Here is a 26139-nt window from a genome sequence, read left to right as displayed (position 1 = left end):
ATTCGTCGATTATTTCAGCAACTTGTCGGATCTAATTTTCATTTTGTGAGTTTTGTCTTGAATTTGATGCATATCTTGTTTTATGGAATGCAACTTGTTGATATAAGAAGGCATGTGCGAAAGCTAAGTATAGTTGCGAAATAAAATTATTAGTTCAACAAATACATGTTGTGTTCGAATTGGGAGTCCATATAAATGGTGTTAAAACATACCACTTCTTGAATTTCTTTCATGTGTGGAACAGATGACATGGCAGTATTGCCTTCTTTCAATAAATCTCCAATGATTTGTTGTGATCGACTTTAAAATTTTAAGTTTTGATCAAAATTTCATCATTAACATTTTAGAATCAATATTGCAAAATTGTTCATCACCCCAATATTAATTCCAAATATTGTGAATGATTTTCATCATCACAATTATAATTTTTTTGGAATATTAAAATAAACACATACATTAATTCTTGAAGATGAGAACAAACAGAATCAAATTCTGGTCTAAATATTGATTCAAATCCAAATGCCAAATCAGAGATTGAAGATTTCAAAGCATGGACATTATTTTGTGATGATGGCTCTGAAGGTGTCCTCACTTCGGTCGGAGAATGTAACACTGAATCTGTTGTTGCTGTTGTCGGATGATCATCCGTGTGGTTGTTGTTGCTTTCAAGTGTTCCACTCATTTTTTTACTTGAAGAGTTTGTGTAAGAAACATTCTACGAAAATGTCGTTGTGTGATATCAAAATCTCAAATAACAACAACCTCTGTGGGTCTCTCCAGTTGATGAATGAAACAAAACATGATGACGCCACTTGTCATCATCCAGAAAAGTCAAGTCAAAAAAAAATGCCAATGTTAGACCAATCTCGTTATTCTCCGACCAAGAACCTGATATTTCATCTTGGATCCAACACCATGACCAGTCGATTGATTCTCTTCATTCTAATTGCTTCTATTTTTTTGAATTTAATTTTGTTAATGATGTGGAGCACACATACAAGAAGTTCATCATCCGAAACAACAACCACAACAACAACTTCTGGTACTAGTACTTCTGTGGCAAAAGTAGCATCAGACATACGAGAGGATATTCTCCACGAAGAGGATTTAAAGAAGAAACCCCACGAAGAGGATTTAAAGAAGAAACAACAAGTGGACTCTCCTCAAGTCATTAAACAAGGTGTGATTATTGAAAAGGTCATTGAGAAACCATGTCCATATGCAAGTGATTGGAAAGGATTTGCACAACATCAATTTAAATCAAAAGATAAGAGTGAAATGTGGAACATTTTGAAATTTATGGTTTCACAAGAAGAAATGAATCATCATTTGAGAAATGGAGTGAATAGAGATCCAATTAATTTCGGAGTTCCTCACATTGTCACTGCCACCTCAAGAGATTATTTTGATCGATTAGAAAATTTTGTTGGTTCCATTCACAGACTCTATAGTAACAACAAGGTCAACACTCAACAAATTAATCCACAAGTTGCCTCTCCTCCCACTCATCCCAATGATAAAACTATTACAAAAATTGGTCAAACATTCAAATCTCAAATGCGATCGAATTATTGGTTGGTATGGAACAGTGTGACCACTTCAGAAAATAGACCCATTCTTGTCTATGATTTGGGTCTCACACAAGAACAACGTGACCAAGTTAAAACATGGAAAAATGTAGAATTGGTACCCATCCATTTCGATTTATTGCCAGATCATTTTAGAAATTTAATTACTTTTGCTTGGAAACCTCTTGCCATGTATCTCGCTCTTCAAAGATTTCCATCGATTATTTTCCTTGATTCAGGAGTAGAATTATGGAATCGACTCGATCGAGTGGAAGATATTCTTCTGAAAAAAGGACATTTTCATGTTGTACAAGAAGGTTTGCATACTTCTTGGAAATGTTGTGGTACTGTTGGTGAATTAACACACGACGGAAGTTTCAATTATTTGAATTTGAAACGTGCAGACTATCATTCGAAAGAAATGTGTAGCGGTGGAATTCAAGGTTATATTCGAGGAGCGTATTCCTATCGAAATGTATTAATTCCTACTTTGGAATGTGCATGGGACGAGAAGTGTATTACACCACCTGGTTCAAGTCTTGCCAATCATCGACAAGATCAATCCATCTTTTCACTTCATATTCACAAAGCAGGAATTACATGTGAAAAAGATGTGAGATTATGGGGAAATCCAGGTAATCGTGATGGTGTTCCAGATCATGAAATTGTGATTTATTTGAGAAAAGGAGATCGAACTAAACCTTACATTTCTCACGTTGAAAAGAAGAAGAAATTTGCAACGGTCATTCCATTCATTGAAAGACAATTGGTATCAGTATTACAAAATATTGAAATTTGGAACACTCCATATTATGAACCATGTAATGACATGTTTCAAGATGAAGAATATGATTCAGATTTAATTTTCTATTCGAACAAGAAACGTAATGACAAGTTGGAAGAAAAAATTCTCGAGAAAATTAATGCTGGATCGACAGGATCAACGAAACATCCCATTTTGAAATGTTTTAGAAATGTTGTGTTCAAGTATGCTGATTTGACGGCTGATAGAGACAAGTATCCTAATGGACCTACCAATCAATTCTATGATTTGATACATGATCCAACATTTTACTCTGAATATGATCACTTTTTCTATATGGAACCTGATTGTCGAGCCATTAGACCCAATTGGCTAGATGCAGTGAAATCCATTACCAAAGAATATTCAATTTCAAAACCTGATTTTTGGTATATTGGTTCAAATTATAGAGGTGATTATGATTTAGGAGATCAGCTTCAAACAAGATATCACATCAATGGAAATGCTATTTATTCTACTGATGTTGCATTTAGATCCTTCCTGAAGCATGTGGATAGTATTTTTCATTTTTCTTATGATACTGATCCATTTGTCTTTTTGTTTAACCCAAAACACTATGACTTCACAAAACACATTTGGAATCGCATTATTTTCCATGATTTTGTTCAAAATTGGTGGCATGCAGATTGGAACGAAAAGTCGTTGCGAGATTTGTATCCCAGAACTTATTTCGTTCATGGTGGCAAAAAGGACTGATAAAGGTTGTTGAGCATTATTTCACATAGAGCAATAATTTATTATTTGAGGAGTGATTTTGTAGAGAAAATTGGTCGTTTTCTGTTAATTGGAAGTGTTCTCTTCTTTTCTACATGAGCATCTTGCAACAGCTTGAACAAACCAGTACCGATAGGAATTGGAACGCCCATGATAATACATTCACTGACACCATTGACATCATCAACTCTGGTATGTGATGCAGCTTCAAAGAGATGGTCTGTTGTTTGTTCGAAAGATGCCATCTTTAACACACTGTCTCTGATCTTAATGATACCATGTCTTTGAATACCGAAAATATCTCCTTTAAATGTCATAATGTCAGCCAATAATTTGATATGTCTCGTGTCAATATTCATACCGTAACTACCTGTGGTGTATTTGATTTCATCCATAATGACTTGTCGAGCAGATTCAATGCCTAGGGTTGTTGAGATTTCAATAATGTTGTTGGTCTTGGTCGTTTTGGCATGCACACCTGGAACTCCCATGACTGCAAGTAAGTCCATTCCTTCAACTAAAAGATAAATATTTCCCTTTTCTTCGTTAATGACAGCTCTATTAGTTGTTGGAATACCTGCAACAATTACTTCAGGTAAATATCTCTTCAATCTTTGAATATTGAAATACATGCTGTCTCTATCTACAGATGGAGGATATACTCTGATATTACCGTTTTGAATTCTAACTAAATTAGGATCATCAGATAATTTAGTTTTGCTGTCTTTTGACTTATCTTTTGACTTTTCAAATTTCATAAGAGGAGAATGCAAAATACTATGTCTAACTGTTTCTGGAGTGATATCAAGTTGAAGAGCAGAAATTTGCTTCATATCTAGTTCAATTTCAATGTAGCAAATTCCTAAATTGTAAACTTCTCGAATGTGATTAACAACTTGACCCAATGTTGTTTTTTCGATTCTTCCCTTGACCATACGTGCAGAAATTTCCTTTTGTTTCTTTGAAGCTGTTGCTGGAGTGTCTAAATATGCTGTAATGATTGGAGTACTAATGTTCTTAGTAGCATCAATAATTTCCTTAATACGAGGAACACCCAACGTAACGTTCATACTGGCAACACCAGCAAAGTGGAAAGTTTTCAAAGTCATTTGAGTGGTTGGCTCACCAATGGATTGACCAGCAATACCTCCCACTGGTTCTCCAGGATCTACACATGCTTTTTCATATTTACGTCTGCAAGAATGTAAGAATGCAAGTAATTGTCTTTCAGTAATTTTCTCAATATAATGTACAACTACATCCCATGCATCTTTTTCAAATTCAGATGTTCTCTTGGATCGAGCTGATTCTACTCCTTTTAGCATATTTTCAAGCTTACTGGTGTAATTGTTCATGAAGGTTCTCAGTTCATCCATAAACTTGTCTGAAAATAGTGTGCGTGAAGAAGGTTCTTGGAGATATTGTTCAACTTTTTCTGTAATTTCGATTGGAGTGAGAGCTCTTTCATTCTTTGTTGGTAAATTGGTATTCTTTTCGTGCATCATGATAAACGAGAAATTGAGAGGTCTTCCACTCTCTTCGCTTTCCATTCGATGAGGATCCATTCCATCATCACCATACTTGAATTGAATGATTGAATTGTCTGCAGATCTCACCGATCCATCATAGGCAACAAATAAATCTTCAAGAGCTTTCATTAATCTTCTTTGCATATAACCAGTTTCTGCAGTTTTAACAGCTGTATCGACAATTCCTTCTCTGCCTCCCATAGTGTGGAAGAAAAATTCTGTTGGAGTCAGACCAGTAAAGAAGCTGTTAGAAACAAAACCTTTTGCTGCTGCATCTCTTGCAAACATTGGAAAATGAGGTAACGTTCTATTCATGAAACCATTAGCAATACGAGTACCACCAACCGTTTGTTGCCCAACACAAGCAATCATTTGTGAAATATTGATCACAGAACCCTTAGAACCACACACTGACATTGTAAGAGGAGCATTCGACCAGTGCAATTCATCCACACACATACTACCTGCTCTACCTCTAATTTCTGATAATTCCTTATTGAGTTTCGCTTCAAGAGTTTGTTCCATGTTGCAACCAGGTTGAGGTTCCAGTTTACCATCTTTGAAAAGTTTAATGTACTGATCACACACCTTATAACCCTCCGATAAAATCATCTTTTTCTTTTCTGTTAGAGATGGTGAAGGCATGACGTCATCAATACCAATAGAAAAACCATGATTCATTAACCATCTGGAAGCTACTCGAGCCACTCTTGCCATACACGCAGCAGCATATGCAGGACCTACTGTTCTGATCAATACATAGAATAGCGAACTCTTGCTGCCATCTCCCAAAATCTTCTTATCCAAATTTCCACAAATCAAGTAACTGTTTCTAAAGCATACGTAACCATCATTTGGGCACATGGTTTCATCTTTCCAATAGTTTTTGGCCTTGGTTTCGAAGTTTACAAACACTTTTGTGTTATTGTTAGGTTTGATCAATAAGGAAAATAGTTGTTTTCCAGTCCATAGTTCAATAGGTTTCAAAATGGTAGGTGGAGGCAAGTCAATCTTCTTATCTTCAATGCCCATATAGGAACACAACATGCAAAATTCTGCACGATCAAAGAAAGTATTCTTTCTGGTCATTTTCCAAGCAGCTGTTAAAAAGTCCTGGTTGCAAGAAATAACTGGATCTCCGTTCTTAGGTGTGATGAGATTTTTTAGAATGTCCATAAGCATTCCTGCTTCAGCTTTTGCTTCTTCGGTTTGAGGAATGTGTACGTTCATTTCATCTCCGTCGAAATCTGCATTATATGGTGCACAATCACAAACGTTGAATCTGAAAGTTCTGTAAGGCAATACCTTAACACGGTGACACATAATACTGAGTCTGTGCAGCGAGGGCTGTCTGTTAAATAAGGCATAATCTCCGTTCATGACGTGGCGTTCAACAATGTCACCAAATTTCAAGTTCTTTGCAATATCCATTTTGTCCTTTACAAAACTCAAATTCTTTCTTACTCCATCACTTTTAACCACAAAGTTGGCTCCTGGGTGAACTTCAGGTCCGTTCAAAATTAATGACTGAAGTAATTTCTTATTATTTCTATTGACCACCTCAGGATACGTCAAAACTTTAGCAACCAGCTCTGGAATTGCAACTTGATTAATTTCCAAGTTTGGATCTGGAGAAATGACTGTACGTCCCGTAAAATTTGCTCTCTTACCACTCAGGTTGCCTCTAAATCTACCATGTTTGCCCTTCAATCTTTGGCATAGAGTTTTGCCAATCTTTTTCTTTGTCACGTAAGAAGGAATGTTTCTCGTATCGCTATTAATGTAGAGGGCAGTCTCTAATTGTAGTGCGTCCCACTTTTCCATAAAGTTTTCGACAAAATGACCCTTTTCGATGCTTTCTCTTAGAATTATGTTTGTTTCAATAATCTTTTTCATTTGAACAGTGAGATCATCTTCGTTTGTACCGCCATCAGTGTTTACAGAGGGTCTAATAACAAGTGGTGGGACTAAAATATGAGTGAGTATAAAATTTTCTGGTCTCACAACTCGGGGATTCATGTTAAAAGCCTCAACATCTGTATCTGGAATGTTTTTGAATAATTTAAGACATCTTATGGGGTTGATGTCATCTTGAGCCTCACCTATATAAGTTGAAATTTCTGGATTTAATTGAGTGGCTCGTTCAAACTCTGAATGAAATTCTCTAGCTTGTTGATCCACTTCTTCTTTTCCTTTTCTAGTGGAAGGTACTTTATACTTTTCGTGAACAATTTTGATTGCGTTCAATTTTGTTACCTTTCCATTCAATGCACCACAATGAGGGCACGTAGAGCACTTTTTACATAATTCTCCCACTTTTTTGTAAATTGCTTTTTTCTGTTGGTTATCTAGATTTGGTTTCTTAAATTTGTTTCTGAAAGTTTGAATTTCTGAATCTGTCAATAAAACACGTGAGCAGTCTTTGCAAATTCTTTGTAAAATCTCTACAACATTAGAAATGAAGCCTATATGGAACACTGGTAATTCTAGTTTTACATATCCATAGTGCCCGATACAATCTGCTACTCCCAAGCCACACGTCTCACAGATATCTTTCTTCGTTCCGGTACCCAATCTCGGATCAAGAGGACCATGAGGAAAGCCTCGTCTATCTGGTGTATAATAATAATGGTTAAAAACTTGTATTGTAGACATTCTTCTAATATCTTCCGGAGTAAAAACACTGAACCGAATTTGAGAAATTCGCTTTGGAAGATGAACGTGTTGCACCACACGCTCATGCACTTTGTCTTCCAGCGTAACGTTTTGGCTTGGTTGAATGCTCATTTTTTTTGATTGTTGAATTTTTATTGTTTTCGAGATGCAATTTGATGATGGAACATGAATTGGCCAATATTGAAACCAAATTATCAATAGTTTCATCATAATGAATCACAAATAATTACCTGAGGCAGCATGGAAAAACGGAAACTAAATATTATTAGCAATTTCAATCATTAAAAAAAAAATAACGAATTAAATGGAGCCATCCGCTTCTACATCATCAGATCATATTCGGAACATTAACGCCAAAGTGTTTATTCATGAAAATGGCTTGGAACACACAGCCACTCAAGTCCGAAGAATGATCCTTCCTTATGGACAATGCAATCTTGAAAAGTTTTTACAACAAGTCAATGAAGCCTTGGAAGTTTCTCCATTGAGCCCGAACGCGATCACGATTGATAAATATTCTCTGAGATATCAAGATGATGAAAAAGGTAAGTTGCTGTGCTTTTTAAATAGTAGTGGTTCATAGAGCTGGTACAGATTGGATTGATTTTTCATCTGAGGTAGAATGGACATCAGCTCTGCATTTATGCTACACTTCGCAAATCACATTATTTAAAATTCAAATCGTCCCCAAAGAATTATATTTAAAAAAGAATAAAATGTTGACAAGTCACAGATTTACACCCTATACAACATCATCACGAAATAATAGACAAAACGATAGAGATTATCTTGGAAATGTTGTAGATATTTTAGTGCCCCCTGAAATGCAACGAAATCTGTTACAATTAATCGGCAAAATGGCATCTACTTCCCAAGAAAATTCAACTTCTATTGATGCTGAAAATGGTAAGTTTAAAGCACGAATATTTCAAAATTTTGAATGAAAATCCAAAATTCTTTTACTAAGGCCCACATTATGGAACAGTATGTGACGGTTGTCAAATCAAAGATTGGATGGGAAAGAGATACAAATGTAAAGATTGTGACAACTTTGATCTGTGTGAGGACTGCTACAATAATCCTTCAATCAGAGAACAACACTTTAGTGGAAATCATACATTTATGTTGCATGTTTTGCCAAAAATTCCAGAGCAAACCGATGATGCAGCAAATATGCAATCCCTCACCCAATCTTTTGACAAAACATTAACAACCTCTCCAAGTAGCAATAGCCTATCGAGTCAAGCTCCCTTTGAAAAGGAACTATTAATGTTGCATGACATGGGATTTTTGAACAAGTCCAAAAATTTAATTCTTTTGGAAAAGTACAAGGGTGACATTCAAAAAGTTGTGGTTGATCTGCTCAATGAATCCAAAATATCAAACGAAGATAATAATTTTTATTATATTTAATAGTACTATTGGCCATGATCAGTTTGTTCAATTGCAAAAAACAAGTCTACTTGCCAAAATGGAGAATGATTGAAGCACTTGTTGGCAAATTATGTACAATGTGTAAAATAGTTGTCAGGATTGTTGGAATTATTGGGATGGCCATGCATCATAAATAGAGATCAATGAAGAAACAACACCAAATACACCTAGAGCTGCCTTGTTTTGGAAGCTTGTCTTCTTTGCAAGAATGGCTGCTGTTCCAAAATCACAAAGAAGTGCAATAAACGTTCTAAACATCTTTTGTTGGTTGGCATCTCTGACAATATCAAGCTCTTTCTTTTCTTTTGTCAAATACTCGGACCATCTCAACACATGGGCAAGAATAGCAAAGATCACACCATAAAACCAAAAGTTTGAGCTGCTGCGTGAATAATCTGCATTCTTGTTGTTGTTAAATGTAGAAGCAAAAAATGATTGACTCTTTTGTGCCAACTCGAGTGGCATATCGGAGAGAATCTTCTCACGACTCAACCAAGTTAAGTGATCCATTAAAAAGTAGTGTGCCATACATAACTTGGAAACAAGATCTAAAATTGCAGTCACGGTTTGTTTCTTTCCTCCGATTAATGCTTCAATAAATTGAATCAATGCGACATAGCCTTGGAATGGCTTCCAAAAACGCATCACTCTTCTGGCAGTTGCTAATCCAGCACTTGTTCTTTGGACACGAACAATCAAATCTTTATGATCAACAGCAGGAGATGCAGATCGTTCCAAAATTTCTTCAATAATTTTGCATCCATATTGAAGAACTTTGGTTGCCTTGTCTCTTCCGAGGCCGGTGTTGGTCAGTGTTTGGAATTGGTTGATGAAATTAATTACAGCCTTGTAGGGTGAAGTCTTCAAATCTTGACTCATTTTTTTTCTCCTTGCACTGTTTGGGCAGCGAAACCATGGCGCACAAAAAGAGCAGTCAAGGAAAATTGGTCAACTGCAGTTGTCTGTAAATGGAAAAAAAATAGCGTTACAGTCGTGAATCCACGACACATGGCTCACGTAATTTGTAGGAGCATCTATATTGTAACATTACAGGTTGCAAAACAATAGGGAGCTAGTGTTTGTGGTTTTTCAAAGTGGAAATGACACACGAACTTTCATGGTTACATTATCATAATCCAAATCTCACTTTGAAAAGCATCCGTTTAAAAAATGTCAAACATGTCCAGTGCCAAGACAATGAGTTTCCTTGTGCTCCTTGTGCTCCTCCTCAGCACCATCATGGTCAAGGCAGCATCTTTTGATATTGACTCGCTACTCGCTGCTCATGCCAGTGAATATGCCTATGACACCACTGACCGTATTGGTCAAGTATTCAAAGCACGAGATGCGGGTAGTCATGTGATAGCCGAGTTACAATTAGTGCAAACCATTAAACATCCTGCTGGTGCTTGGTGTAAGACCTATGTCGTGAAAAATCGAGATACTGTCATTGTTTCCTATCGTGGATCCAAGACTGCCATCGATTGGGCCAATAATTTAAATGTTGACTCTGAGCCAGCCTATCTCGGTCCATCATCATCCCACGCAGGAAATGTTCATGAAGGATTTTGGGATAGCTATTCATCCACCAAGTCGAGCATGATTTCCTATCTCAGCAAACTCTTTGGTCCAAACACGAGAATTATTTTCACTGGTCATTCACAAGGTATGTTGTGTGTGTGCGTGTGCGAGTGTGTGTGGAAATTGAATTTGATGGATCGATTGATTTTTATGAACGTTACTATTATTGTTGTTGTTGTTGTTGTGGATATCTTCCATTTTTATGAACTCACAACAACAACAAATCATTCTGCATTGAACCAAATGATGAATAATCATGAAACAACTAACTGATCAATGAAATAACAACAACATCCATGAAAACAAATCACAGGAGGTGCCGTTGCCATGATTGCTGCTCTAGATTTTGCATTCCATCATCCATCAATGAATCAAAATGTAAAATTAATTACCTTTGGTCAACCTCGTACTGTCAAGTCTGATTTCTTGAAAACATTTAATAATTACATCAAACATTATACTCGATTTGTTATTTTGGCATCTGAAAGTATTAAAGATTGGATCACAGGTCGAGTCGTGATTACTCCTGCTCAAGATGATATCGTGACCACAGTACCACCAAAGATTTTTGGATTCCAACACGCTGGTCATCGCATTGATTTAACTTGTCCTGTGAGAGGACTTGTGAAATGTCATGATATGACCTTTTATTTGTCAGCTTTTAAAACAAAATTAGGAGTCATTTCATCTTTACCACAATAAGCGTACATGGGATGTGTGTGGTCATATTGAAAGGAAGAGGATTGGATTTTCAAAGTGTTGTGCTGTGAAGAGTCAAACCATAAATCTCAATCTTGTGCTTTATGAATAGTAATTGTTTTTTCAAAATTGTGATTCAATTTAGAGTCGAGCAATACATTCAGAGTGGAGGTTAGGAAAATTTGCAGAATTTAAAATCACCAAGATCAAAGTCGGAGTGAATCCAATTTCAATTCAAGCTCGAAAAGGTGTTTGTCTCATACCGTGTGTGGTCTCTCTCACAGCCACACGCGAAAAAAAGGTTCCTTCCCACCGCAATACACACTACACCATTCTGAAAACACACCCACACACACACACTTCTTTTGAAATCACACACACACATGGACGTTACATCTCTCATTCCTCGTCTTTTATTTCTTTCAGAGATTTATCTTCTCGTTTCCCATGCCTTTGTATTCACTCGTCTTTATAAACCTAAAGAACAAGCATTGAAGAATATGGGCATGTGGTTCTTCTATGATGGAGTGAGTGGTTTGAGTATTTTGTTTGTTTTATCGGAACAAACCTTGAATTCCATTTACTTTTATTTTGTAATGTTCCATTTCATTGCACACATGTTTTATGTGTTGACTTGGCACAATGGTTACTATTCGATTAGAATTAGAAAATGGAGTAGTGCAGAGTATTCTCGAGAGGCACCCTATGTCACTGTGGATTTCTTTTTGACACTCTATGACATGTCCATTCATGCAATCAATGCATTCTTATTGTATCAGAGTGGAAAATTTAGCCATTTCATTTAAAAATATGATTTTTTGTGAAGAGAATTATTGAGCCTTACAGTATTGGAGTGTTGGTGGTGTTTTAATAATTCTTTAAGGTAATTCATGAAAATGGCAATCCAACAACTATTAAAGAAATTTGTTTTCAAAAAACCATACATTGATGAAACTTTTTGAAACTCTCAAGCTCCATTATTAGTCATTATCACTTTGATCCTTTCTTTTATAAAATTCCAAACAAAAAAAATGACTCGAACCACTTTGCATGTCGACACAAACACTCCTTCCGAGAACAGTGGTCAGCATGTGGATCATCACCCAACGTTGAGAAAACATGACGATTCAAAACATCATTCCCGTGGAATTTCAAAAGTGTTGATGAGCCTATGCATCTCGTGTTGTTGTCCGTCCTTTCTCACTTCAATGATCAAGAGGCTTACCGAACCATTCATGAATATGATAAAAAGTTATTTAGGAATTTTACAAACCGTACAAAGTCTGTTGATCAATAATCCTCTAACTGATTTTTTGAAAAAACACTTTTTTAAAATTTTAGCAATTTTGATTTATTTATTTGTGGCGTTTGTACTTTCGACCTTGACAGCCATGTTTGTGGTGATGATAGTACTGTTTTATCGTCGTCCTCCCACGCAATATGATCATCCATTATTCTTTGTAAAGGAAGATAAATCACTCTATGCCAATGTCACACTTCTTCCGAATGATTCATCACGATCACTCATCCAATCTGGATTATTTATTGACACATTTAGAATTAAGCTAAACCTACCCGAGTCAGTGGCAAACCGAAAAGTTGGAATGTTTACAGTACACGCTGATTTTTATGACAGAAATAATGTGAGACTATTTTCAACTTCTCGAAGTGTATGTTACTGAGTTCAATTCAACTCTCATGACACTTATCTTATTCACAGAGCATGATCAAATATAACTCAAATATTATAAGAACTGTCAAAGATTTGATGAGTATACCATATATTATATTTGGAAATGAAAATGAACCTGAAAGACAAATATTGGAAATGTTAACTGAAACACAACTACTCGAATTTAATCATCGAGTAATATTACAGAAAGCTTCTCATATTCATGTGTGGGTTGGATCTCCTGATGTACAAATTTATTCCGCAAGCATTCAAATGATGGCTCAAGTCACTGGAATATGGTATTACTTTTTCAACTATCCTATTACAAGCTTTTTCATATTATTTCCTATATTTCTGAGCTTTAACATATTTGGTTGGATCGTATTTGGATTGTTCCTTATTTATTTAATTTTTATTCGTTCGAACAAGAATCAACAGTTGTATGTTAGCCAAAAGCAACATTTAAAACATCATTCATCTTACGACATGCCAACAAAGCCATCCACACATCAAGAAAAGAGAGTAGAGACTCCATCATCATCATTGGTAAAGCAACACACAATTCAAGTGAGCCATGCTGATATGCTGACTTCCTCAAGTGATAGAGATGAAGAAGAGGGACACATCGAGTCTGAAGATTCAAAAGCTCAACAAAAGAAACATCATGATGAAACAGTAGTAGATCATACTACCCACAGTGTCTCTAGCAATCAAAAACAACCTCAGATGAGAAAACGAGTACCAAGAAAGAAAAAACAAATTGAGTGAGCAATCAAACTCTTAGATGTTACTACTCAGCCCCTACCAAATGTAAATATATATTCAAAGACACAATAAATATTGGCGTCCAACGTGTTAACAATATAAATCCTATTGCCACGTTGAATCTCGTTGCATACAATGCTGTATTTTGTCATTTATTATTTGAAACCAACCTAAGGTCAGTACGGTTTCGACCACACGTCGTTGAATTGAAAAAAAAATGTTACCAACAACCGATACTTTGAATTCGTCATCACTCTACCAAAACGCAGTAACTGATTCTGATAACAATGCATACAGAAAAGTTGAAAAGATGTACCGGAAACATCATGTGAGTAACAAACACGGAAAGATGGTTGGTAGGTTTTAAAACCATTTTATCATCATCATTGCTGATCATCATGAATGAAATAATAATTGCATGAACAATCATTAAAAAAGAGGCTGATTTTCCCGATACTACCCAAGTTATTGACTTTCATAATTTGGAAAATAACACTCCAGAAAATAGACAAGTTCTTGAACAAGTAGTATTACCAACTAACGAACTCGATATGAAATATTTCGAAGAAGCACTGCAAAAGTATAATTCATACTTCTCTCAAGACGAATATTTGAAAAATACAATGCTTTTCACGAAAGAAGAGTTAATGAGTAAATCAATTTATACCTTTAAAGGATATCCTGGATTTTATGTAATTAAGGACCTCATGAGACCAGAACAGCAAATTTATTGGATTAAACAAGCATTAGAACAGTATCCCAATCCACCAAATATTACTAACCGTATGTTTTTATTTGAGGTTTTTAATTTTCACACTCTTTTCTGCGGACAGATACTATGAAACAGGGTGAAATTTTAGATATTTTTAAAAGAAGCGTCAATGGAGATGAAGAAGCTAAATCTTTGCTTAAAAAATTAGCGTGGTGCACTTTAGGATATCAATATGAATGGACAACAAGAAAATATCATAAGGATAAATTCGTAAAATTCCCAGACGACATTGGAAATTTTGTTGAAATGATTGCATGTCAATGTGGTTACGGACCATACAAACCTGAGGCTGGTAAGTGATATTCAAAGTTGTCAACTTAACTATCATCCATGATAATGATAGCAATTGTGAATTTCTATTCCAAAGATCGACTAATGGGAGGTCATGTTGACGACGCAGAGTATGAAATGTCAAAACCAATTGTTAGCTTGAGTATTGGTTCTAAATCTATCTTTCTGTTAGGGGGAGAAACAAAGGACATTGAACCAAAGGTAAGTGAGTGTTATTAGAGTTATGTCACACACCCGTTCCTATCGTATTAAGGCCATTTTTCTCGAGTCGGGTGATTGCATGTTGATGGGAGGCAGAGCGAGATACTGCTTCCATGGCATTGCTCGTATTCTCAAAGACACTATTCCTGCCTATCTTCAAACAGCACATGTAGATCCCCAATACAAGAGTTATGCAGCATATATGGAGAGAGACATGATGAGAATCAATATCAATGCTCGACAAGTGTTTGTGGACGAGGATCAAAAGAAGGAATTTGACAAAAATTTACCTTCCTTGGAGTAGCTCTCCCGTTTGAATGTGCAAGAGACTCAATGCGTGTTGTTATTGTGAAGATATGTAATAAATAAGCATTTAGTTCTTGTGAACTCCTCTCAATGCTCACCAGAACATCATATTCTCAATCTGCAGACGTTATTAAAACATTATTACTGTCAGTGGTTCCTCAGAACAAGAGAACCTCATAACAGAGATAAGGACATCGTACATAAAGAAGAATTATTTCATGATTTAATTTCTTGTGATTCTTCATCATCATGAACTCACTGTCTATCTCTTGGTGCACTATAAATAACATCATCGGTTCTAATAATCATTTCGGCAGCTTCAGATGCTGACAAAAGCACTTGTTCTTTCACTCTAAATGATTCCGTTATTCCTAAAGTTCTGAGATTGCCAATTTCTCCTTTAACAATATCGATACCATTGTCTGAAAGTCCCTTATAGTGATCTGTTTCTAAAACTGAAACTAATTCGGCAGAATCCAATCCAGCATTATCTGCAATAATTGCTGGCATTGCCTTAAGAGCGTTGGCAAATGCTTCCATAGCAATGGATTCCTTTCCAGGTGTTTGTTTTGCTGCTTCCATAACTGCCTTTGCCATTAACATTTCACTACAACCTCCACCAAGACAAGTCTTGGTATTAAGAACAGTTTGTGATAACACACAAAGAGCATCATGAAGAGAACGGTCAGCTTCTTCCAAGAGATGAGTAGAAGCACCACGTAACACAATGGTACAAGCTTCATTCTTTGCACATCCACTGAATTTCAAGAGTTTGTCTTCACCAATCATAATTTCTTCAACAGAGGCGCAAGATCCTAATTTTACCAATTCTGGATGGTCAAAGGTAGAAACAATTTCTGCTCCCAAAACGAGTGCCAATCTTTCAACACCTTCAAAATCTGCATGTTCAATAGCCATTACACCATTATCAGCAAAGAATTCTTGTGGAAAATCATAAATCAACTGTCTGTTAATGAAAACATTAATACCATGATCAATAATCTTTTGACATTTCTTTTTCATCTTTTCCTTTTCTGCCTTTTCAATTTCAGAAAGTGTTGCAATACTAGATGTCTTTACCACACCTCCAGTAATTTTGATTTTATCAGTATCCATAGGTGTGTTGGCAACAAGGATTTTACAATTCTGCATTTTCTTTGGTTGTCCAACTCCAATCGATTTATCAAGAATGAAACCTTCATCCAAATAACTGTCCTTCATACTACCACCTGGCTTCTTCAAAATTTGAATGTGATTCAAGTCTGTACTTCCATTTAATCTTAGAACCGCATCCACAGCAAGATTTGCAAACAATTCTTTTTCTTGTTGTAAAATCTTAGAGCTCAAAGTTGTACGAGCAATATTCAACAAATCTTGTCTCAATGCTTCTTTATCTTGACCATGATCCACAGAGGCTTTCAAAAGAGCATCATGAGCAACTCTTGTTGCCTTTCTCCAACCATCGATAATTGTTTGAGGATGTATCTTTTGTTCTAAAAGTTTTTCTGCTTGTCTCAACAATTCACCTGTGAATACACAAACTGAAGTAGTACCATCACCAACTTCGTCGTCTTGAGTCTTGGCAATATCTACCAAGATTTTAGCAGCAGGATTTTGAACCGAAAGTGCTTTCAAGATGGTAGCACCGTCGTTGGTGACTTCCACTTTTCCATCAATACCTTCAGAGACCTTGACAAGAATTTTATCCATTCCCTTTGGGCCGAGAGTGGTTTTCAGAAGGTCTGCAATAGCAATGGCACCAATAATGTTGCTCTATTCATGATGTTGTTGTTGTTTGATGTTAACGGTCGATGAGTAGAATTGAATCGTCCAATGAGGTGTTATTAAACACACACACATGTGAGGAGTATGAGAGTATGAGGTGATGATGAATGTAATGATGATGATGAATTGAGAGGATGATTTCAAGTGTGTATTGTGTTCATACAAGTCGATAAAAGAGTGTTGTCATTGGTTGTATAATGATGATGGGCCGAGCAATACAACGGAATTGATAAAGATGATGATATCAAAGATTTATCGATTATCCTATTATTTACATTCAAATTCAACGTACCAAGTATGCCATTTCTCCCTTCTCTTCGTGGGATCCTTGTTTCAAGATATCGGACATGATGATGAGGTTAGCCTGTGTTGTATTTTTTTTGTTGTTTTTTGACTTCCGAAAGCCTTCCTTCTTCCTGGCTTTTTGCATGTGCATCGATGACTACCAGGTTGTATTCATTCATCAGAGCTGAATCTCTCATCACAATGTAATGGCATGCTCACGATAATAGCAAGATCATTGACTAGGATGTGGCATAGTCGTGGCAGTGAACCATTTTCATTCTACCAAAAAAATTGAGTGTCCATTCAAAACCATTCGTTCATGAACTCTGAATTCGATCATTCTCATTGGTATTTTGATGAAAAGATAGTACCACAAAAATCAATTTATTACGGAGGGTCTTCGAGTCAGCCCAATGAGCAACTCATTGGTGAGGCGCAACATCATTTGTATTTTTATTTGGTGAGAGATGAAGAGAATGGCGAAGATTCGGTGTCGCATCAAGATCTTGATGACCATGGTGAATTCACCATCATCAACCATTTCGAATATGGAACCAATGCTCACTCCCATAGTACTCCCTCCAAAGAAATCAATAATTCCATGTTCAAGTTCACAACATGGGATGGTCAACCCATTCAAGATTATTGCATTCTCTCCACACTTCAAAAACAATTTTGGGTTTCAAAGAGTGCTATTTGTAATTATAGTTCAGTGTTGGCCAATCTTGTGAATACTCATGAGATTACTTCTTCTTCACATCATGATGGTAACGACGATGGAGGTAGTAGTAGTATACTTCTCACCCACTCAGTCATGAATGAACATTTATTATTGATGACATCATCCATGGGTGATGATCATTGTAATCAGATCATTCATTATTTTAAATTACTACTTGAATTTATTCATACAGGTTCATTAGGTGTTCCACAAGTTCTGTATGTTTCTTCTTCTTCCGAAAAGATGCATGATTCACACCTCGAGAAGAGTAGTTGTGACTATTCAAAAGGTGAACTTGTAGAATCGATACCTTCTTCACACACAATAATAACCATGAAAGATGTTTTTCAATTATTGAAAATAGCAGATTACTTTCAAGTGACGAGTTTATTGAAAGCAATTCGTAACACTGTGAATGAATTTAATGCATTAACCATTGCACTCATGTGTTTGCACTCTTTACAATATGAAAATTCAAAGAATATTATTTTTAATCAAGCCATGGATATTATTGCCAATCATGTTGAATGTATTCTGAGTGATCATGTCTATCATAACATTCCATTGAAACGAGATGATCTTATTTTAAAATTTTCACATTGTCACTCTCTTGATGATTTTGCTCAATGTATGGAGGATGAATATCCCATGATCAAAACCCTCAGTTCTAAGAGGGAAGTATGTGCATTGTTAGCTTCCATGCAATTTAGTGTTCATGCACGTATTATAATCACACTCCCCGTGGAAATATTGAGAGGAATTTTTCAATCGAACCATTGTCGTTTGGCAGTGGATCAAATTGCTATTCTTATTAGTATGTGGACTCTACATGATTTTCAACATCGATATGTGTATGGAGTTCAATTATTGAATGAATTTTTGCCTTGGTTAAAATGTTCAGGAGAAATTCTCTATGGGGTTGTGTTTAATATTTTTATTCAAATGGGAAAGGAATTGCACAAGGACAACAACAACAACACTACTCGTAGTAGTAGTAGTAGTATGGATCCAAATGTGACCCATAATAGTATACCAGTACTAGTGATGCAAGATAGTGATAATCGAAACAAACTCTCAACAATGATCATGGATTTGAAAGACCATCTCTTAAAAACTTTATTTAGACTCCAAAATGCAATTTCAGATGATGTATGGGAGAAGATTAAATTTGGTCCACATGCTCGATCATGCAATCATCATCATCAACAACAACATCATCCACCATTTAAAACCTTTCGTTCACTAAAGGAAGAACCTCGTCTCTTGTTACTGGGTCTTGATCAAAGTGGTAAAACTTCACTTCTCTACAAGTTGACACTGGGTGAAATAGTTACAACAATACCAACCATCGGTTTTAATGTTGAGACTCTTTTCTATGAGAATGTTGACTTTACTGGTAAGCATATTTTTGTACACACTCATCATGATTACGAACTGCATTCATCATATTGTTATGACCAACGACGTGCGCACCACCATGGTGATTATTGCATCAAAGTTTGGGATGTTGGTGGTCAAGAAAAAATTCGACCACTTTGGCGTCATTACTATGAACGCACAGATTGTGTCATCTTTGTCATTGACAGCTCAGATAAGGATCGATTGCAAGAAGCTATTGATGAATTAAATAGGGTAGCTCATGCGAAAGACTTAGAGAATGTTCCAATTCTCATATTTGTGAACAAAATAGATCGTCCCCAAGCAGTTCCATGTTCTGAAGTGAGCAAATTATTGGATTCGAAACCATTACCCAGTACAACCAACTATTTCATTCAACCCTTGTCCGTTTTAACTTTGGAAGGATTTGAGGAAGGAATGAAATGGATCCTCAAAACTCTGCAAATTCAGCCACCAAAGAAGGTAATGAGAAAGGGAGTAATATTTGGAAGTATTAGCTCGCTTTCTTCCATTCCCAGCATGTAAGGTTGAATCATTTGTCTTCTCTTTTTTCATGCAATGGATTGAATTTTGGAAGCAATGGAAAAAAGGTTGACTCTGAATTTTAGCATACAATAAATCAAAATTGTACTCGATTCAAGCGATATACTTTCAGCAGAAATATATTGGCAGAAAATGACTCCTATTTTGCTGAAATGCAGGATGGTACAATAATTCAAGCCAAAGCTTTAATCCAACCTTCAACCAAAACAAAAAAATTATTTAAAATAGACAGCTAGAGAAACGCACGACTCTCCCGACAAAAAATCATTTATCATTTGGAGGACTGTTTTGCTAGGAATATATTCGCAACAACATTCAACATGCCTCCAACAAGGCAAACGAGACATACGACTCGAACGAAAACTGATCCATATCTTCTCCACCATCACGACTCGAATGGAATTCATAAACCAACGTCTTTGGATGGAAATAGTAGCGATGATGCTTTAACTCCGCAACGAGCAATTGAGTAAGTACTTGTTATTGTATATTCAAAAACAGAGATGATAATTAATATGGTCCTTCTCTCGTGATCAATCTCCATAAAGAATTCTCAAAAAGCATCATCAAAATATTCAAAATGAAATAACATTTATCAAATCGAATCATCATCCTAATTATTCGCGGTATCATTCTCAGACTTTGGATGAATCATCTAGAATTGATTTTTCCATTATGGAAGCCTTGCAGCAGAGTTTAGAGCCTCATCAGCCACGTGATGAATCAACAATTTCTATGCATCCTCTATCCGACAGCAGCAGCAAATCATACTCTCATACACCATCAACAACCTCCTCATCAGCCACTTCTTCCTCTCCAAACTCAACAACATCACCTCCTTCAACACCTCCCACCACCCAATCGTCGACAGCCATCCACAAACCACCATCTACTACCACTCCCGCTGCTACTACGAGTATTGACTCTGATTCAAAAGTAGGCGAATCATCATCCCGATCAGACAACCAATATGAAGAGACAAGATCCAAAGATCATGACTCACTCATCACACAGTCAGCAACTACAATGGACAATTTATCGGATGAAGAGAATGAGGAATCAAAAGATGAAGATGTTGAATATCAACCTTCACGAAAGAAAGTAAAAACAACAACAGAGGAGAATGAACAAAAGAGAATGGAAGATGAATTACTTTCTAAAGAAGAAACAATACTTAAAGAGATTAAAGAAATGCAAAGAAAAGGTGAATGGCTACCACAGACACAACAAAAGATTGGAAAAGAACCAAAAAGAAATAGAAGTCATTGGGATTATTTACTCGAGGAAATGGAATTTATAGCCAAAGATTTTGCTCAAAGTAGAAAATGGAAAGTTACAACAGCTAAAAAATATGCAAAAAGCGTTGCAAAATATCATCAACAATTGGAACAACAAGAAATTAAGAAGCAGAAAGAGATTGAATTGAATTTGAGAAAACAAGCCTCAAAGATTGCAAAATTGGTAAAAAAGGATTTCTGGGAAAAGATTGCCAAATTAGTCAAATACAAAAATCAATCCATCATTGATGACACCAAGCAACAATTACTTGCTGAAAAGAGAGATTTGCTTGTTAAACAAACAGAAAAGTACACACAGCTCATATCTCAAGATTTAATATCGGTGACAAGTGAAACAACAAATTCTACTCTTCAAGATGATACAAGTCAAGCTGAAGAAGAAATTAACAATCAAGATTTTACTCCTTCCAGTGAGGATGATGATAGTGATCACATCATTGATACAGAGGATGAGGATGAAGATTACGAAGATGAAATTGAGCAACTCAAGAAGGAAAGTGAAATGGACATTGATACCATCATGAAACAAAATTATAACAATGCACCTGTTGAGGATGAGAACATGTTGACAGATAAAATGAAAGATTCTTCAATGATGGTTTCGGAAGAACCTGCTGAATATTCAGCTCCTGTGGAATCCTCATTGACAAACACAGCAACAAACAATGAACTCTCACAACCTCCATCACTTGAAGATTCACAATCTTCTTTAATGAATCAAGTAGCAGAAGATGCCAAACAATATCAACCAACAGGATTCACATTAACCACTTCCAAAGTGAAAACACCCATTCCATTTCTGCTCAACGAAAATCTCAAATTAAGAGAGTATCAACAAATTGGTCTAGATTGGTTAGTAACCATGCATGACAAAGGATTGAATGGGATTCTAGCAGATGAAATGGGACTTGGAAAAACTATCATGACTATTTCCTTGATTGCTCATTTGGCTTGTACGGAAAAAATATGGGGACCTCATTTAGTGGTGGTTCCATCGAGCGTGTTATTGAATTGGGAAATTGAGTTTAAACGATGGTGTCCATCATTGAAAATTCTTGCCTATCATGGAACACAAAAACAACGAAAAGATAAGAGAGTTGGATGGAATAAGCCTAATGCATTTCATGTTTGCATTACTTCCTATAATTTGGTGGTTCAAGACAAGATCATGTTCAAACGCAAAAAATGGCATTATTTAATTTTAGATGAGGCTCATCACATTAGAAATTTTAAAGGACAAACATGGCAAAGCTTGCTCAACTTCAACACTGAGAGAAGGCTTTTATTGACTGGAACACCTCTCCAAAACAATGTCATGGAGTTATGGTCTTTGATGCACTTTATTATGCCTCATGTGTTTCAATCACACTCCGAGTTTAAAGATTGGTTTTCCAATTCCATTCAAGGTATGGTTGAAGGCAAACAGGAGATGAACAAGGAACTCATATCTCGTTTGCATACCATTCTAAGACCTTTTATTTTGAGAAGATTGAAAAAAGAAGTTTCTGAGCAATTACCATCCAAACAAGAACATGTCGTTCGTGTTAGGCTTTCAAAGAGGCAACGTAATCTCTATGAAGACTTTATTTCTAGAGCAGATACTAGAGAGACTTTAGCATCTGGAAATGTTTTCAAAATGATCAATGTTGTTATGCAATTGAGAAAAGTTTGTAACCATCCCGATTTATTTGAACCAAGACCAATTATTTCCCCATTTGCTTCTGTACCACTTTCTCTTTTATCAGCACCAATTCAATCGATCATTCTAGATCCTATTTATTATGGTAGTGATGATTATTTGAATTGTTATCATGACTTGCAATCACGATATTTTACTCTCTCGAATTATTTTAATTTTGTATTCACCCAACATGAAAATCGAATGAGTATGGAAAATTTTGATCAAGTCTCATCACTACGACCAATACCAGCTGACCATGCTAGTAGTAATACCAGCAGCAATCAAATACCCACACCATTGACAACCCCTTCTGCAAGTAATACAATCACCGCTCCCAGGACAGACTCTTCCCTTCTCAAATTAGAAGACCTTTCACCTGAAGATCAAGATCAATTATACCACATGTACAGTCATGACTTGAACGTTGATCAACACAATGATAACTCCTTCTTCAAAAAGAGAGCGCTTGAAATGGCTTTGAATAGATATCGAGACAGAGTTGAAAGAGCAAACTATATGCAATCTGTGAATAGTCATAGATGTGAAAGAAAACCAATTTATGGTTACAATTTCATCAAGATTCTTGAATCCATAGCACTTGAAAAGGAAATGAAACGTTTCCACAAATGCAACGAGTTTGAAGATGTACTCCATTCAATGTGCAAATCTTTAGAAGAACTTGAACAAGAGCTCTCTTTTGAATTGGACAATTTTGTTTGCTTCATTCCTCATGCAAGAAGCGAAGCACCTGAAATTCGTGAGGTCTCTACCATACGATTCAAGAAAGATTTAATCGAACAACATGTGGTTCGACATGTAATTTCTCCAACATTGGACCTCATTAGAAAAGCTTCTATTCGAATGCAAATGCACTTTCCTGACAAGAGATTACTGCAATATGATTGTGGTAAACTTCAAAAGCTTTCTTCAATGTTGAAAGATTTAAAGCGTGAGGGACATCGTGTTTTAATTTTCACACAAATGAGCAAAATGTTAGATGTTCTGGAATCTTTTATGTCTATGAATGGACATTCCTATTTTAGACTTGATGGTCAAACGAAACTTGAAGAAAGACAGTACATGATGGAATGTTTTAATAACAATCCAAAAATCTTTGCATTCATTTTGTCTACAAGAAGTGGAGGTGTTGGTATCAATTTAACAGGGGCGGATACTGTTATATTTTATGACAGTGATTGGAATCCAGCAATGGACGCACAAGCACAAGATAGATGCCATAGAATTGGACAAACTAGAAATGTCAATATTTATCGTCTCATTAGTGAATCTACAATTGAAGAAAGAATTTTATTGAAAGCGAATCAAAAGAGACACATGAATGAAATTGTGATTCATAATGGAGCATTTACACCTGATTTCTTGAAGAATCAAATGGAAGTGAGAGATTTGTTTAAAGATTCAGAAAAGAGTTTTTCGAATGCTCTACTCGATGCAGAAGAACAAATGAGTGCTTATAATAACATGATCAACAATGAGAATAACAAACAAAAGGAATCAGAGACAGAAACATACAATGAGAAAGATTTAGATCGTATTCTCACAAGTGCAGAAGATGAAAATGATGTGGAAGGTTTGTATTGGTTTGATGCTATGACATTCTTACAACAATGGTGTTTCGAATTTTTTTTGAAACATTTTATGCACTCATAATTGTATCACAACAGCACTCCGCAATGCAAGAAAAGAGCAAACGGAACAATCTCAAAATGATTTTGCAGACGTTGAAGCAACGGCAGAAGATGATATCATCAATCATTTGACACCAGTCGAACAGTAAGTTCCATTTGTAATCATGATTCTTCATTAATACTTTTTGACATTATATTCGCACTACAGATTTGCCTTTACTCAACTTACTGAGCGCACAATGAACGCAGTTCAACAAGAAATTGAGGAAATTAAACAAAGTGAAAAGGAGCGCACTGAAAATTGGAAAAATCAATTGCAACAAATAGATTCAGATTTGGACATGTCAGATGAAAATAATGCGGATAATGAATCAAAAGATGAAGTAGAATCTAATAGTTCCGATGAATCAACACAAAATTTTTATGAGGTACTGCATCATTCATCACAACAATCACACAACACTGACACACACTCAACTAACATTACACGATCTTCGAAAAGGTCTTCTAGAAAGTCATCTTCAGTATCACCTAAGCATGATAGTGAGGATGATACAGCATCATCAAATTCTAGAAGATCTTCAAGAAAAAGAAAGAATAAGGAATGACCTAACAACTCTCTTCACGTAATTACTTCTATAAACGATTTTATGATTTTTCACATACTGACCTTTTTATTTTTATGAATATCAAATGAATTGATACTATTGAAAATATTCATATATATCAATTAACTATGTACAAATATTTTTCACTCTAATGTTGCAAATATATTGCGCTTAATACTTGGATTAGTATGAGGATCAAAGAGAATTGTGGAACTCGTTACAAATTTGTATTCCAACTTCAATTCTTAGAGATTTGTATGGAGATATTGATGAACTATTCCTTAATAAGGATGCACTTCCATCCTCACCTTCACCTTCACAACAATTACATGCTGAACTTGAACAAACACCCTCTCACTGCTCTTGGTTGAACAAGTCCACGAGTAGTAATTCTTCTCAATTAGAGCATGAATCATCCATTCATAACGACACGCATCGAGTAGTATCGGTTGACAAGAAATCACTACTGCACAACCATTCTAATAACAGTAATAGTCATTCAAGAGATGAAGAACAATCGAATCCATCCTCCTTACCATCCTCACATCTTGATGATTTTTGTGAAATTGGAAGTGGATCCATTGATGACATGATACTGTTTTCTGGTTTGGATGAATCTCACCCGATCATGAATAACCCTTCGAGTTCAACGATTGACTCTAACGTGGGTCGTCGCGTTTCACCAAGTACTGGTATGAACACCATTCATAATCATACTGCTCTTGTTCAAACTACACAGAAAGTACAAGACCCTCCCCAAAACTTGAATGTAGAGGAATTAGATCCTTTGAATGAAACTGTTCCCATCGTCACTTTACAACGTCGTCCAAAAAAGAGAATTTCTCATGACAAAAAACAGGTCGTGCCACCAGCAACAGCAACATCCAATGACAACAACAAACCCATGAGTGGGACTCCTCATCATGATTCTACTACTACTGCCACTACAGGTACGAACCAATTATTGAACATTCCCATCGATCATCACCAAGTCTACAATCATTACATGGCAATACTACTATTACAACAAATCCTTCCATATCCTCGACTTTAACCTCTAAGGCTCCTCAACACTCTAGGCCAACAACGAGTAGCAGTCTAAAGAAACCAACCTCACGTTTAGCAAAATTACAACAACAA

General features: G+C 35.9%; 12 protein-coding genes across 12 annotated transcripts; 8 read left to right on the top strand and 4 right to left on the bottom strand.

Annotated features, from left to right (window-relative positions):
* Positions 1-9: 9 nt before the first annotated feature.
* On the bottom strand, positions 10-682 carry C9374_006977 (uncharacterized protein; the record flags this gene model as incomplete). The annotated part of the gene is made up of 3 exons (XM_044696896.1): positions 10-123; positions 213-300; positions 456-682. The coding sequence occupies 3 exons, from the start codon at positions 680-682 to the stop codon at positions 10-12; spliced, it is 429 nt and encodes a 142-aa protein (XP_044555340.1).
* Positions 683-846: 164 nt separating this feature from the next.
* On the top strand, positions 847-3087 carry C9374_006976 (uncharacterized protein; the record flags this gene model as incomplete). The annotated part of the gene is made up of 1 exon (XM_044696895.1): positions 847-3087. One exon carries the CDS (start codon positions 847-849, stop codon positions 3085-3087), a length of 2241 nt encoding a protein of 746 aa, XP_044555339.1.
* A 41-nt stretch (positions 3088-3128) lies between these two features.
* On the bottom strand, positions 3129-7421 carry C9374_006975 (uncharacterized protein; the record flags this gene model as incomplete). Its single annotated transcript, XM_044696894.1, has 1 exon — positions 3129-7421. One exon carries the CDS (start codon positions 7419-7421, stop codon positions 3129-3131), a length of 4293 nt encoding a protein of 1430 aa, XP_044555338.1.
* A 193-nt stretch (positions 7422-7614) lies between these two features.
* C9374_006974 (uncharacterized protein) lies at positions 7615-8723 on the top strand (the record flags this gene model as incomplete). Its single annotated transcript, XM_044696893.1, has 3 exons — positions 7615-7855; positions 7905-8216; positions 8278-8723. 3 exons carry the CDS (start codon positions 7615-7617, stop codon positions 8721-8723), a joined length of 999 nt encoding a protein of 332 aa, XP_044555337.1.
* A 129-nt stretch (positions 8724-8852) lies between these two features.
* C9374_006973 (Peroxin 11a (Pex11a),putative) lies at positions 8853-9623 on the bottom strand (the record flags this gene model as incomplete). Its single annotated transcript, XM_044696892.1, has 1 exon — positions 8853-9623. The coding sequence occupies one exon, from the start codon at positions 9621-9623 to the stop codon at positions 8853-8855; it is 771 nt and encodes a 256-aa protein (XP_044555336.1).
* A 291-nt stretch (positions 9624-9914) lies between these two features.
* C9374_006972 (uncharacterized protein) lies at positions 9915-11027 on the top strand (the record flags this gene model as incomplete). The annotated part of the gene is made up of 2 exons (XM_044696891.1): positions 9915-10410; positions 10639-11027. The coding sequence occupies 2 exons, from the start codon at positions 9915-9917 to the stop codon at positions 11025-11027; spliced, it is 885 nt and encodes a 294-aa protein (XP_044555335.1).
* Positions 11028-11407: 380 nt separating this feature from the next.
* On the top strand, positions 11408-11830 carry C9374_006971 (uncharacterized protein; the record flags this gene model as incomplete). Its single annotated transcript, XM_044696890.1, has 1 exon — positions 11408-11830. The coding sequence occupies one exon, from the start codon at positions 11408-11410 to the stop codon at positions 11828-11830; it is 423 nt and encodes a 140-aa protein (XP_044555334.1).
* A 225-nt stretch (positions 11831-12055) lies between these two features.
* On the top strand, positions 12056-13464 carry C9374_006970 (uncharacterized protein; the record flags this gene model as incomplete). Its single annotated transcript, XM_044696889.1, has 2 exons — positions 12056-12694; positions 12745-13464. The coding sequence occupies 2 exons, from the start codon at positions 12056-12058 to the stop codon at positions 13462-13464; spliced, it is 1359 nt and encodes a 452-aa protein (XP_044555333.1).
* A 214-nt stretch (positions 13465-13678) lies between these two features.
* On the top strand, positions 13679-15029 carry C9374_006969 (uncharacterized protein; the record flags this gene model as incomplete). Its single annotated transcript, XM_044696887.1, has 5 exons — positions 13679-13817; positions 13900-14244; positions 14295-14525; positions 14577-14725; positions 14778-15029. The coding sequence occupies 5 exons, from the start codon at positions 13679-13681 to the stop codon at positions 15027-15029; spliced, it is 1116 nt and encodes a 371-aa protein (XP_044555332.1).
* Positions 15030-15286: 257 nt separating this feature from the next.
* C9374_006968 (uncharacterized protein) lies at positions 15287-17165 on the bottom strand (the record flags this gene model as incomplete). The annotated part of the gene is made up of 2 exons (XM_044696886.1): positions 15287-16804; positions 17109-17165. The coding sequence occupies 2 exons, from the start codon at positions 17163-17165 to the stop codon at positions 15287-15289; spliced, it is 1575 nt and encodes a 524-aa protein (XP_044555331.1).
* A 255-nt stretch (positions 17166-17420) lies between these two features.
* C9374_006967 (uncharacterized protein) lies at positions 17421-19745 on the top strand (the record flags this gene model as incomplete). The annotated part of the gene is made up of 2 exons (XM_044696885.1): positions 17421-19218; positions 19321-19745. The coding sequence occupies 2 exons, from the start codon at positions 17421-17423 to the stop codon at positions 19743-19745; spliced, it is 2223 nt and encodes a 740-aa protein (XP_044555330.1).
* Positions 19746-20083: 338 nt separating this feature from the next.
* C9374_006966 (uncharacterized protein) lies at positions 20084-26053 on the top strand (the record flags this gene model as incomplete). Its single annotated transcript, XM_044696884.1, has 5 exons — positions 20084-20232; positions 20312-24333; positions 24428-24536; positions 24600-24819; positions 25187-26053. The coding sequence occupies 5 exons, from the start codon at positions 20084-20086 to the stop codon at positions 26051-26053; spliced, it is 5367 nt and encodes a 1788-aa protein (XP_044555329.1).
* Between the last annotated feature and the right edge of the window lie 86 nt (positions 26054-26139).

This window comes from Naegleria lovaniensis (genome assembly GCF_003324165.1).
Source record: "Naegleria lovaniensis strain ATCC 30569 chromosome Unknown tig002, whole genome shotgun sequence".
In the NCBI taxonomy this organism is placed as follows: Eukaryota; Heterolobosea; class Eutetramitea; order Acrasida; family Naegleriidae; genus Naegleria; species Naegleria lovaniensis.
The sequence above is the reverse complement of the archived record's forward strand: the minus strand, read 5'-3'. Positions and strand labels throughout refer to the sequence as shown.